Source organism: Mus caroli, unplaced genomic scaffold (assembly GCF_978045245.1).
Source record: "Mus caroli unplaced genomic scaffold, Mus_caroli_1 scaffold_13, whole genome shotgun sequence".
NCBI lineage: Eukaryota > Metazoa > Chordata > Mammalia > Rodentia > Muridae > Mus > Mus caroli.
The window spans coordinates 81,320,707-81,335,359 of record NW_028227268.1 but is presented as its reverse complement, the minus strand read 5'-3'; the positions used below and the strand labels follow the sequence as shown (position 1 = coordinate 81,335,359).

Here is a 14,653-nt window from a genome sequence, read left to right as displayed (position 1 = left end):
TGAACATAACAATTCACTATAAGAGCCTATCAAATATAAGGCGGGTGACTTCAGACAAAGAGAAGCAAGTACTGTGTGACATTTAGACCTGCAGGGCTAGAATTAGAAAACAGTGGATCTGGTGAGGCTGCCACATTCATAGGCAGTCCCAAGGAAATCCTTCTTTATTAGCTGTGCTTTGTTTCCCTCTATTTATAAAAGAAAAACTAACCCTAATACATGGGTCCACCTTCAAGGTCCCGGATACTTGTCTGAGCATTTTGACTTTGTCAACAGCATGAGAGTTTTTAATGAAAAACAAAACCCTGCTGACATTTTGTGTGGTTTTTGTTGTTGCTTTTGTTTACTTGTTGGTTTTAGTTTTTGTGATTCTTCAGCACTTCAGAAATCCTTCCTTTGGATCAGTTTCTGAATGTGTGTTTTTCAGGTGTCCACTCATTTAAGAAACCACTGTACATCAATAATCCAAAGAACTGGCTCTTATAACAATGAATGGCATCCTAAATTATGCAGCCGCATCACAGTTCCAAACAACCATTCCTGTACTTTGCACTGCTTTATATACTGATGTCAGTCAGATTGATCTTAAACAGGAAAAGCAGAACAAATGAAAACGACTTAGAATTCTTAGAATATGGAAAACTCAGAAGGACCTCCTTATTTATCTGGTATCCCATACTCCATTGTATGTCGCAAAGCATGAGGACCCTAGGGCAGGCGTGGTTTATCACTACTTCATGCAACATCAGGATGAAGGATGTTGCTGCATGAACACTGTTCTGCAATCCTTTCATCTGTACCACATGCTCCTGGGTCTCACTGTGACAGACTACAGGCCACTGCTTATACCCTACACCTTGCACACAGGTTATTTCTCAGTTCAAAATCCTTTTTTTTAAAAAATTATATTAATTAATTATTTTATTTATTCATATCCATAATCCTCATCCCATTTCCCCTTACAGAGTTCTTTTCTCTATTCCCTTTCCTCTTTGTCTCTAAGAGGGTAGCCAGCAGAGAGGTCCAGAGGTCCAGGAGAATGAGTGGAAAGATGCAGCTGCCAGGGCTGGGATTGAGGAGAAACAAAGTCCCAGAGACCTGGGATGTGAGAGGATCCCAGGACTCAGTGTGGGTGATCTTAGCTAAAATGCCCAACAGTGGGATATAAAACCTGAATAGACCACCTCCATTATTCAGACAGAAACCCACTGGAGGGATGGGGACACCAACCTACCTACAAAATTTTTAACCCAAAATTGCTTCTGTCTGAAATTTTTACATATTGGGTAAACAACAAATTTCATGAACTATTTTTCAACTAATTAATGCTGAATTAAAAAATAAAATGATGCAATAAATCTAGACATATTTTAGCTCCAAAAAATGACAATAAAAACCACATTTCACAAAACTAAGGGGAGTTCCAAAAGACCCTCATTCTGACCAGAAGCTAAGCTCTACATTTGAACACACTTCCAGCACAGACAATGTTAAATTATTATTTAAGACTATCTTTAAATATTTACAGTTTGGTCCAAATACTCAGGTTGTAACATCTGAGATTACTTTAATGAGTATGTAAGTAATTAGAGTAACTGTAAGTTTATGTCATCCTCTCTGTGTTTCTAAACATAACAATACAGCATAAAATACATTTATTCTATCATGGTAAATACCAGGTTTAATTTATAACATCACTATAATCTATTGTGTTGTTATATATGTTACAGTATAAGGCATGGCATTAAAATAATAATTTTCTGCTATATCAATATTGCTGAACTTGTGTTTTACTATAATTTACCATATTATTTGTAATAAAATGTACTATATATTTATTTCATTATAGTATATTAGATGTTCAATCTAGTTTTTCAATTCAGATTTGAGTTGAAAATATAAATATACAGTATGTGCTCTGAGAAACATTTCTAATTTGAACCAAACTATTGTTTCTATACCATCAAGCTTCTAAAAAGAAGACATATTTCATATGTATTTTTGGATCAACATTATATCACAATTACACACATTAATTTCATATCAAACTACGTTTGATTCTAATGACAGTAATCTTCAAATTTTAAACAGTATCATATCATGTAATATTGTCTTTTCAAAATCTTCATTCCCTTCAAAAAATATAGTCCTTATTTCCACGCTAAATATAGACAATTAAATTCTGTAACTCACCATATTGATAGCATTCACTGGACCAATGCTGTTCACATACATATCTGTATGAATTAATGTTGGTTTCACTGCAAGGAAAATTACATGGATGTGTGTTTGTTTTTTCCAGGAACAAAATTGTATTCATTTAGTCTGATTTTTTTAGCCTGACTCACTAGAAGTGATTTATTCACAATTAATTTAGTACTAGTCAATACTTCACATTTTCATAATAATTTTTGTTTTCACAGAAATATCTTCTTTTAATCAAGTTGTTTCAAAAAAAACCAAGTATAGTAGAAAACAAAAGACGTTTCTTTCTGTTTGCTTTTCTGCAATGTTCTCTCAGTTCTCCTGGTTTTCCTCACTTTCTCCTCCCAATCCCCAAGCCCCCAACCAGGCTCCGGAAGCTGCTTGTGATTCCTGACCACTCTTGATTGATACACGTAGGAAAGTGATTAATGAGTGATAGGGGATCTAAGTTCTAGAAGTCCAAAGTAGACAAAAGCAACAGTATTCTTGTTTATGCATTTATTATCATTTCACCTTCATGCATCTCTAGCCAATAGCGAATCAAAATCTTCCCCAATGACCTACTGAATGCTGTAACTGCGTAGAAAGTATAAGAACCTATATGGAAACTGTTTCACACCAATTTGTTATACAGAACTAATATTTTTTAAAAAACATATGTGGTATAACATTCAAGATCGAATGAGCATGATCTATTTTAAGTTAACATTTCATGAGCAGAGGATACATGAGGTGGTTCTGGGCTTAAATTCAAGCCCGTTTGTCTCATCTTTATTCATTTTCCTTGAAAGTACCATGCCCAAGATCTCTATGGCAGACAGAATTCTTCATCTACACTGACATCCACACCCTTTCCCTCCTGTGAGTGAGGTTACTTCCTTGTCTCTTGATTTTGGGGCTGGCAAACCTTAGACAATATCTATACAAAAGTGAATGTGCCAATTCAAAATCCAACATTAAGTCTTATGATATTCCACCTTCTCTCTCTTTCTTTTCTCTTACTATTCTCCTAGCTCGAGTGCCGATTTTGTAGACTGTCAGCCCAGTTTGGCTTAACGTAGGTTAGCCCTTCTGGCAGTGTGGTGCCAAATAATGCATATGGCTAAGGCCACTGAAATTTTCAGCTGGTTGTTCTACAAATGAATGTACCCAACATGTTCTCTGCTATTCTTCACCTTTCTTCCTTTTCCCTCTGGAGCCATTTCATAAGAAGGTGACTTTTTTTATAAAATCTTTGATCTAGAATGCTCCACTATGTTCATAGCAGCCCTATTTATAATAGCCAGAAGCTGGAAAGAACCCAGATGTCCCTCAACAGAGGAATGGATACAGAAATTATGGTACATCTACACAATGGAGTACTACTCAGCTATTAAAAAGAATGAATTTATGAAATTCCTAGCCAAATGGATGGACCTGGAGGGCATCATCTTGAGTGAGGTAACACAATCACAAAGGAACTCACACAATATGTATTCACTGATAAGTGGATATTAGCCCAAAACTTAGGATATCCAAGATATAAGATACAATTTGCTAAACGCATGAAACTCAAGAAGAATGAAGACCAAAATGTGGACACTGTGCCCCTTCTTAGAATTGGGAACAAAACACCCATGGAAGGAGTTACAGAGACAAAGCTTGGAGCTGTGATGAAAGGATGGACCATCTAGAGACTGCCGTATCCAGGGATCCATCCCATAATCAGCTTCTAAACGCTGACACCATTGCATACACTAGCAAGATTTTGCTGAAAGGACCCAAAGATAGCTGTCTCTTGTGAGACTATGCAGGGGCCTAGCAAACACAGGAGTGGATGCTCACAGTCAGCTATTGGATGTATCACAGGGCTCCCAATCGAGAAGCTAGAGAAAGTACCCAAGGAGCTAAAGGGATCTGCAACCCTATAGTTGGAACAACATTATGAACTAACCAGTACCCCGGAGCTCTTGTCTCTAGCTGCATATGTATCGAAAGATGGCCTATTCGGCCATCACTGGAAAGAGAGGCCCATTGGACTTGCAAACTTTATATGCCCCAATATAGGGGAATGCCAGGGCCAAAAGAATGGGAATGGGTGGGTAGGGAAGTGGGGGGCGCTAAGGGGGACTTTTGGGATAGCATTGGAAATGTAATTGAGGAAAATATGTAATAAAAAATATTAAAAATTAAAAAAAAAAGGATATGAAACTCAAAAAAAAAAAAAAAGAAAACTATCTAGAAGCTTTTAAGTTTCACCATTACAATCCCAACCTTGACTGCCTTTATATGCCATTTCTTCTCTTTCTTGCGTGTGTGTGTGTGTGTGTGTGTGTGTGTGTGTGCATATGTGTGTGGGGGTGGGTGGGGTGGGTGGGTGGGTGTATGCTATTGGTTTTTTGTTTTGTTTTGTTTATTTTCAAGGGAGTGTTTCTCTGTATAGCCCTGTCTGTCCTAGAACTAGCTCTGTAGACCAGGTTGGTTTCAAAGTCAAGAGATTGGCCAGCTCTGCCTCTCTAGTGCTAGAATTAAAGATGTGTGGTACCACTGTCCATCTTGTCTTTTCTCTATATTAAAATTATAGGAATATAATTTAAATTTTTGGCTCTAGAAAAATACCAACATGTCCTTCTAATTGAGCAACTGGTGCTGGTACATCCCTTTCTACAGCACAGACTCCACAGCCTCCTCGTACCTCCGATGTCAGGTCGAAGTTTGTTGTCATACCCTTCCAGCAGGTTGTTTAAGATGACAGTGACATCACCCTCTGGAACTTTGGGGGTCAACACCCATGTTTTATTAGAAGCGTAGTCTTCATAGTCATCATCTGACTTTTGGCTTGTGAAGCTAAGAAAACAAAATAATGGTCGTCAAACACATAGATGACTCCTGAGTTGACTTCTACTATAAACAAGCCAGAATAAAGGAGAAATGAGGCAGGACTTCACGGATGTAGAAAAACAGCAAAGGGCTTACCTAATGGTTAATCTAATCAACTAAACTGTGCAGATGGAGATTAAAATATTTCCTCCAGTTTTCTAGGGTGTTCTACCCTCCCCTCTATAAATATCCTCCCATCTATAAATAAGCCATGTGTTATCTTTAATTTTTGCCTTTCCGTATTTGATGTTCATCTCTCCCAACCTGCCCAGCCTCATAAAGTACATTTTAAATATTGTGAACATAATATTTAAGTTATTATAATGCAGCCTAATAATTTAGCCACAACATTATAATGTCTCCTTGCTCCTTTGAGAAGTTAACTTATTCCGACCTATTAATGAACATAAGAGAGTGATAATTAGATTCACTCCCAACTCCCACAGTTTTCAGAGCAGCCCCTCCTCCCCCAATTGAGCCACTGAGGAGAGTTCAGGCTTACTGCCTTTTCTGTCCTCAGGCTACATGATGTGTATTTTCTCCACTTTCTTGTACTGATGGCTAGAGCCAACCATTTATCTTTTGTTGTTAAGAAACTGGTACAATGAAGAAAAATGTAGCAGCAGACTTTAATTCACCAGTCGTTGTCACAGCTATCTTAACTAGGCTGAAATCTCACAGAGATGCTGGGTACACAGAAGTCATATGAATAAAATTCATTGTTTTGACATATCAAATAGTCACAGGACTATATACTTTCTGCGTTATATGCTGATATCTGTTGAGAAGTTCTTTATTGTCAGTATAGAAGTGTGGAGTGGATTTGGAAGAGGAATTGAATCTCCTGATTTTTATCTTGCCTATCACATGTTCTAGCTCCTCCTTTCCCGTAGGCAAAATTGTTGTAATTTTCAAGGTCAAGGAAAATGTAAGTTCTTGTCAACCTTTTCCTTTCACTTCTATCAGCACTCCAGAAATCTGTACTTTAGGATGAAATTGGAGGATTGTGGAAAGTTAACATATAAAGTTTCATACCCCAGTCTTAGATTTAGTTTTAATCTTCTAATTATGGTATAGAATTGGTAGTATTAGACAGTAGATTGCAACTTTGAACAGACCACATTTTTTTAAATTTTTATTATATTTTATTTATTTGAAATTCTTTAATTGGGGGTAGGAATGTGTGTCATGGCATAAGTGTGGAGGTCAGTACTTGAGGAAAGGTCAACAAACAACCTGGGATAGTCTGTTCTAGCATGTGGTTGCTGGGGAATCAAGCTAGAGTCATGGGGCTAGGTGGCAGACACCTATCACTGAATGTTGCATAGTGCAATATTGATCTGCCAGGCAAGATAGGCCTAATGGTACAACTAATGCACCTGGGTTTTTTTGTTGTTGTTGTTGTTTGTTTGTTTGTTTGTTTTGTTTTGTTTTGTTTTGTTACTATTGTGCGGCAACTCCATGCTGTCTTTTCCTCCAGAAGGGAATTCAAGCCTGGGACCATTATTCTGTTCCACTCCTGGTGAAGTCGCAGACCCTAGAGCGGAGCCTGATGCTGTTATTTTCATAAACTGTCAGACTGTTTCATAAAGATCATGTTTACACCTACAAGACCTAGGCTGCTCCCAACTTTGTCCAGAGAAGCTTTTCTTCCCAGTACACATTGTTAGTGCCAAGATTCACAACTGTTCAACAATTTAGGAGTGTTTTGCTGTGAGCACAACATAACTGTTAACAACCTTCCCCACCAGAATGCACCTGAACTTGGTAAGGCTCAGGGCATATCACAGAAGAGGAGATTAAAAGACTGTCAAGACTGGAGGACATGAAGGTGTGTTGTGGGATGTGTTCTTCAGGAAATGGCATGGTTACGACAATCCTGAATTCACAGAGTCTCTGGGTACCTATAGAGAAACCAGCCAGCCAAAATAGATTGGGCAACATCCCATGAAGCTCTGCCGTACTGAGGTGCTAATACCCATTGATAATTGCTGAGGAAGAATGGATCGTTGTTTGGTGAGGTGGCCACTAGTATGTTGTCTACTCTCTAGTGTACAGTCTCATATTCATGAGCATATGGGAAAACTAATTAGACTTAGGAGAGAATTTCATTTAGAAAAAAGAGAAAATGAAGTGGGGAGGAGAATGGATGTGTTGATGGAGGTTCCAGCATGAGTTAAAAAGTGAAAAGATGTGTGGATATGATCATATATTATTGTATACATATATAACATTCTCAACCAATAATGTTTTTGGAAGAATGAAAGTGATATAAATATGATATATTCCCATATGAAGTTATAAAACAAAACTTATAAAAATACTAAAGTACATGGAAAAAGCTGATTAAAGCTTATTATATATAAAGGTTGTGGGTGTCTTTTATCTGGGAGCTAAATGGTCATAGAGGGGAAGAAACCCTGATTGAAATAAAGTATTTCTACAATAACATACCAAAGATTCCATTTTATATTTTGTACTTTAATGAGGATAGGATCTTCAGGCAAGCCTTCATTCTAGAGTATCTATACTGAATCAGATAAGCTGGCAGTATTTCAACCAGCTCTCCAAAGAAAGACCTCACTGCAGCCTTGACCAGCTCTTTGATAGGAAATTGCCTCTGGGTTTCAAAGCCTCATTTCACCAAAGCACTGCTAAGCACTGCCTAATGGAGTTCTAATCCTATGACCCAGATCTTACTAGTGTGAAAGGGGAAGGCTTTCTAGCAGGGAAAAATTTAAGTTATTTAGTTTGTGAAGAAAGAATATGTTTGGTTCATCAAATGTAATCATGATAGTATTTTATTACCATAACTACTCATGCAAAAGTGTAAGTGCCTTTTATATCCCCACCCTCTCTCTTTCCATTTCAGATATATGGATGGATCCTCTTTTTTCTGTAATATAAGAAGATGATGCATATTTTGTGACTTAATATGCCTTGTATTTTTAGAAACTTTTCATAGTAACAAATGAGTGTTTTTAGTACAGTGGTACCATATTAATATTACTTTTATTGTCTAGCACCTAGGATCAAAAATCATTTAATATAAACATAAATACACTTAATTATAAGGAAGGATGTTACACTGAATGTAACTAATAATTTTCCCACTATTATCACTTTCCTATCAATTGCTAAAACAAAACGTAATTGGTTATTTAGAATAAATGTATCAGTGGTAGTGTTATTTCCGTACTTCAAAGTGCCCAAATAAACATGAAGAGTTAAAATACAACACAGGAATTAAGAACATATATTTAGAAGTCAGAAATATCTGGTCTACCCTTTATATTACTTTTCAATTTGTCACCTGAGATTGTCTACTCAAACTTGGCAAATCAAAGTTTTTAAACTTTGAGCATGAGACATTATCAGTGCTCATATTACAATGTATAGGAATAAGATGATTATTGACTATTCAGGCCCATCACAATTATTAAAATAAGGTGAGCAGTGCTGGGTCAGCATAACAGCTCAGAACCTGTAACTAAAGCCTGAGTCTGTAAATGCTGCTTGAAGTCATTTACCTAAGATTACTTCAGAAGACCTAAAAACAGATGTTTTCCAGGAAGAAAAATAATGAGCCCCTATATTATAAGTAAATGAGATTTAGCGTCTCTGCAGCTCTGCCAGCTGAGATCTAAATGAAAGGGGATGATGCATGATCTGGGATCATTTCCAGATTTGTCTGAAAAACATAAAGCAACCGATTTCCCTCATCACGGTAGACTGTTTCTTCTGGACTTTGGAGGTGGGGCTTCTGTATTTACAGATGGGCTATGATAATGTCTGACCAATAACTGAGGCGCCTTGGGAAATTGAAAGCATGTCTGGACACCAAGAGACTCAGAATGATTTAAGAAAATCCATTTAACTGTTGTGTGGTTTGAAAGCAAACATAAACTTGAAAATCTAAGTTCAGGGTCCAATTAGAGTCCCCTGGGAATTATTTAGAGTTTGTACTCTTTGTGGTGCCTTTTAATTAAAAAAACAAAAACAAAAACAAAAACAAAACTTCCTTATAAAAGGAAAATAAATGCAATCAAAGTTATTCTTAAATTAATTATCTTAATTTTAAAAATCCACCTGAATGGTGTGAAACATGTCCATAAACCTTCAGTCTTCTCATTTGTGAAATGCTACAGTGGTTGCTATAATGTTTTTTAAGCAAGAGTTGTAGCATAAACAGCCTCAGTGGATCTTCTAGAAATGCTGAACTCTAAGATTCATCTATCACATTAAGTGAGGTTCTTCATAAAATTCCATAATCATTGGAACTTAATAGATTTCTGTTCCGAATTTGCCTTACTCATTTGAATCTGTGTCTCCATGTTGTAAATCACAGGATTCATTTTTATTTCTGTTTTTGCAAATTTACACATAGTTTGAACTAAGCCATAACCATCAACATTAACTCATTTTAAAACTAATAATGTGTTATTTATGAAAGGGTGGGACTTGTAAAAAAGAAAGTACAGTTACAATTACATAAAAGTCAGTCATCAAAGGGAGGAGAGGCCCTTGGTCCTGTGAAGGTTCTATGCTCCAGTATAGGGGAATGTCAGGACCAGGAAGCAGGAGTGGGTGGGTTGGGAGCAGAGGTGGGGGGATGGGATAGGGGATTTTTGGAGGGGAAACTAGGAAAGGGGATATCATTTGAAATGTAAATAATGAAAATATCTAATAAAAAAGTAAGTCAAAAATAAAAAAATAAATAAAATAAAACAATCACATAAAAGATTCTAAATATTTGATTTTGGTATATATTTGGAATGTTTGCTGTCAACAAATAGTTATTATAAGGAGTTTTATATATTTATCTATGCCATATTCTAATAGATTTATTACAGCTCTAGGTTAAATAGGGCGGTTTCTATTACACTTACGCAGTATAAAAGAGCAGACAGTTTTTTTTGTTTGTTTGTTTTGTTTTGTTTTGTTTTGTTTTGTTTTGTTTTGTTATGTTTTGTTTTGTTCTGTTTTGAAACAGGGTTTCTCTGTGTAGCCCTGGCTGTCCGGGAACTCACTCTAGACAGGGTGGCCTTGAACGCAGAAATCCTCCTGCCTCTGCCTCCCAAGTACTGGGACTAAAGGCGTGCGCCACCACTGCCCAGCAAGAGCAGACAGTTAAGACAAGAATTAAACTGCATTTGTTGCTTAAATGAACTGATATTTAAATCCATTCATATTCTCTGCCTCATAAATGTACTCTATAATTTTCTTTCTCTCATATAGGCAATGTATTCAAATAACATAATAAAGGGAATCTCATTTATTTTTATGCTTAAGATGCTTTAAGCCAACATGCTAGAGTAGTTTAGAAGTCAGTGCACTAGTGCTATGTTGGTACTGGTTTCAGATTTATTTGATAGACACAATGATTTATATGCACAATGTTTTGCATATCATTATATATCCCACAGGCAGGTCATATATTTCAGAAAAGTGACAACTTTGAATAATTTATCCTAAAAAATTTTGTACAATGGGGATTTGTTCTCTTAATTTTATCTTTCAAGACAGAGGATGACCTCAGTCATATACTACCACCGCTGGGATTGCCAAACCTCTGGTAATTTGAATGGAGATATTTAAGTGATCCACTGTTAAACTGTTATCCACTGATAACTGTTAGCTTATGTATAAACAGGGTGTGTTGATGGTTGCATACTTGGTTTTTATCATAGAAATAACAATAGCAAATATAGATACTATTAAATATTCATAGTGTTATAGAAAAAAAAACTTTAAAACCTCAATGTGTCTCTCCTTCATGTTTTAAGCATGGTTGCTCCTGTAACTGCTATCTTCACAAATCATTATACACATTCATAATTATCAGTAGGCACTTTGATTTGCCAAAGCATAATATATATAATCTAGATGCTGCAAGGCTTTGAGAAATAATTAGGATAAAAGAATCCGCTATTGCAGTGGTCCTCAAACTTCCTAATGCTACGACCCTTCAATACAGTTCCTCATCATGTGGTGACCCCAATCATAAAGTTATTTTTCTTGTTGCTTTATCACTGTAATTTTGCTATGTTATCAATTGTAATATAAATACTTGTGTTTTCCAAATGTCTTACGTGACCCTATGAAAAGGTCATTCAATCTCCTCAAAGGTTGTAACCCAGCAATGAGAACTGCCACTCTCTGTGTAGTCATCAAGTAGACAACAAAAGATAAATGATAGTTCCAGCTCATTTTCGCTTAGGAGGATAAATTAGGTTATAACTGAATCCAGTGAACAATATGGAACCTTCAGCACAGAGTTAATAAAGTTCAAATTTTGTAAACTTGACACTGTAGACAACAATGACTGGATGTGCCCTTGCTGGGGAATAACAGCAAAGCTTGCAATTTCAGTTAATGGATGTGATCAGCTGCTGCATTTCAACTTGTGTTTGGAAAGCAGCATTTTCATATATACCAGACAATTGAATGAGCTAGAGGATATATCTGAAGAGGGAGGATTTTGTAGAAGATTCACAACCTCTTGGACTGAGGCACTGAGGCACTGAGATGATATGAGAGTGCAGAAGAATCAGGACATAGCGCTGGGATCTTCGATCAATACTACTTTCTAGACTAACTGGAACTCTTGGAAGATATCTTGGCTTTCAAGAATAGAGGACTCAAAACAGCAGCCGTTCCATTTGTAGAGCCTTCAATAGTCTATGCATTTGTCTGTTTCCTGGGTGAATATCTAGCTGGCCTTCATAGTTATTCCTAAGAATTGACCAATGAGTGGATAAAAAAAGCATACATGCATGTAGATTATTCTGAGAGCATATTACCCAGCTTAGAAAGATGTTCTTAGGTCATATACAGCTCAGTTCTGTGAATTGGGTTTGTATTTGTTAATAAGTATGTCTATTTGGCTCAATCAATTATCACACATACAGTCCAGCACTTAAAATGAAAAATATTTATTAACAATCTATCACAAATATGTTTCATTAGCTGAAATGAATCTTGACGACAAGTGTCAGAACCTCCAGATTAATTTGGAAAACAGGAACACAAATAATTATAATGGCAGAGGCAGGATGGACTTCCATGAGCATTCAAGCAGTTTTAAACTGTGAATTAAAAACACAGGTTCAGGCTTAACATGGTTGTTTATGGCTATTTCCTCAGCACGTGAGAATCCATGCAGGAAGACGGCCATGAATATGAAGCAGTCCCAGAATGTGTAAGGATTCTGGGTTACATATGGGTTACATAATGAAAACTTGTCTCAAAAAATATATAAATGAAACACCTCCACAAACCAGACTCTTTATCTTTGTCTCTTCCAATTTTCCTGCATGCTTTCAAACAAAAATTTGCTTTGATCATGTGGTCACAAGGTGTGGACAACTCTTTCTTTTTCTGCTCCCCTGTTTTAAGTCTTCGAAGGAATGAACATTTACAAAAGTTTGCTTTAAAAGAAAGGATGCTTATTTTCTAAATACTCATGGAAAGTCTCACTGTATGTTTCATGGAGGAGGATGTACAGAAAGCCAATAACTCCAGCTGGATGATGAACTATGCCTAGGTTTTTAGCTTAATTGTATACCCTCCATTAAATTCCAAATTGGAATTAGCATCGCACAACATATCTGCTTCACAAAAAGCAAATGACTATTGGAATATAGGAGAAGGTGATAGAGTCAAGCCTGAAGACAACCTCTATACTCGCAAAGAACAATGAATCTCCACAGTTATAGAACAATCACATGGTGTTTTAGGATTACTACCGTAGTTCATTTGCTCTGAGACAGCCCTCTTGTCATGGTTTGTTTTTATTTTGCTTAAACTCCCCCCAAAATATGCAACGACACGGAGTATTTATATTTAATACACCTGTATGAGGAAAATGGTTTGCTATTATCTGTCTGTCATGTGCATCTGTACATCCTATAATGCAGCCATTCCGTCTGAAGTTTTATTCCAGAAAAATAGACATACTCATTCTTAAATTCATGCATAAAGACATCTGTAGACCCATGCTTGCATTGATCCATAGACAGAAATGAACATAACCCAAATTGATAGTAGAATTGTTTCAGAAAATGTGGCATGTACATGTAATGAATTGCTGTCAATGTCATGTAATGAAAACCTCGATGTCAATAAAGTTAACTAGGTGTGGGTACATGCAACAAAATAAACTCAAAAAAAAAATAGAAATCTAAACGAAATATGATGCACATACAAACATATACATATAAATTTGATGTAACGTTTAATGCAGGATAAGGTATGTGCAATGTTAACATGTAGACAGCAGTTCATTAGAGGCAAGGAAGAGAAGAAAGAGTAGCAAATAGCTGAAGGTATTTCCTGGACTTTGAACAATATTTTCTTTCCAGAGTTGCTTGTTAAAACACAAATTTTTGCTTCATTGTGCAATATTCAATCTCTATTTTCACCTTGTGCACTTATTTACATTTCATTTCACAACAAAATCACCTTAAAATAACCTAATTAACCACAAAAGTTAGACACAGGACAATTAGACTCACATTAGCTATTTCTGACCTCAACAGCATTTTTCCAAAATCACCCAAGTGCCTGGCATTTGCTAACATGTCCATATAACATCATTTTAAAATAGTGAATGCATCAATAATAGAATATGTTATTTGTAAAATTAGTTAAAAATCCATAAGTTAATTTTCTCTTAATGTTCTGTATACATAGTGTCAAAAGACAGTAAACAGATATATAAAAAGTTTCACTGTTTTAAATATTCTTTCAGCATAGATAATCATATTTGATAAACAGTTGTCTGTAATTGGCATTCGACTATTGTTTTAAGTTTGCTAATCTACTTTGTAAAGAGAGCAATAACAAAATCAACTTTTCTGATAGATAAAAAATCATATAATAAAACAAAGTAACATTATTCTGGTTCTATTGCAATTTCTTCATTGCTAACTGTCTTCTATTATAAAAAGTGACCTAATTTTTAGTTTTCAATATTTTAAATGAATGTCTCGAGGCTAGAAAATTACACTGAACTATTAGCATTTGGAATTTTTTTTAAAAGTCCAGTAAATAATGGGGTAGAGATATGTTTCACTGGTTATGAGAAAATAGTACTCTTCCAGATGGTCTGACTCAGATCCCACCACCCACATTGGTTAGCTCACAACAGCCTGTAACTCCCAACTCCAGGAAGACCTATACCTCTGGCATCTATGTCACCTGTATTCAGACTAAAATGCACACACATACTCATACACTCATGTATTCACACACACACACACACACACACACACACGCACGCACTGCATGTGCTGTAATTAAAATGAAATAAATCAAAAGTATAAAAATTCATGCGCACTATGTAAATTGCCACATGTCAGTTAAGGCTGTGAAATCATGAGAGTGGCTGAATTTCAAAAGTGATGATTTACAGGTTTAGATTTTTTTCAACCTTCAGTTAATCAGCTTGAATTTGGTACTCATGCAAGACACAGCTGCAGGTAGACAAAGAAAGTGGTAGGTGTGGTGCTGGTATCAAACACCTCTATTTTTATTTGTGGAGACAAACACTTGAAGTAGAAGAGAAAGACAACACTTAACGTGACTA

At 36.1% G+C, this 14,653-nt stretch overlaps 1 protein-coding gene across 2 annotated transcripts in view; it reads right to left on the bottom strand.

Moving 5' to 3' along the window:
- Nucleotides 1-14,653, bottom strand: part of Gabrg2 (gamma-aminobutyric acid type A receptor subunit gamma2) — a 91,520-nt gene that overhangs the window by 62,257 nt on the left and 14,610 nt on the right. For both annotated transcript variants that reach the window (XM_021175702.3, XM_021175703.3), the window contains exons 2-3: nucleotides 4,880-5,031; nucleotides 2,194-2,261 (exon numbers count right to left, since the gene is read on the bottom strand). In XM_021175702.3, coding sequence (XP_021031361.1) covers nucleotides 2,194-2,261; nucleotides 4,880-5,031 — 220 coding nt within the window. The remainder of the gene's footprint in view (nucleotides 1-2,193; nucleotides 2,262-4,879; nucleotides 5,032-14,653) is intronic.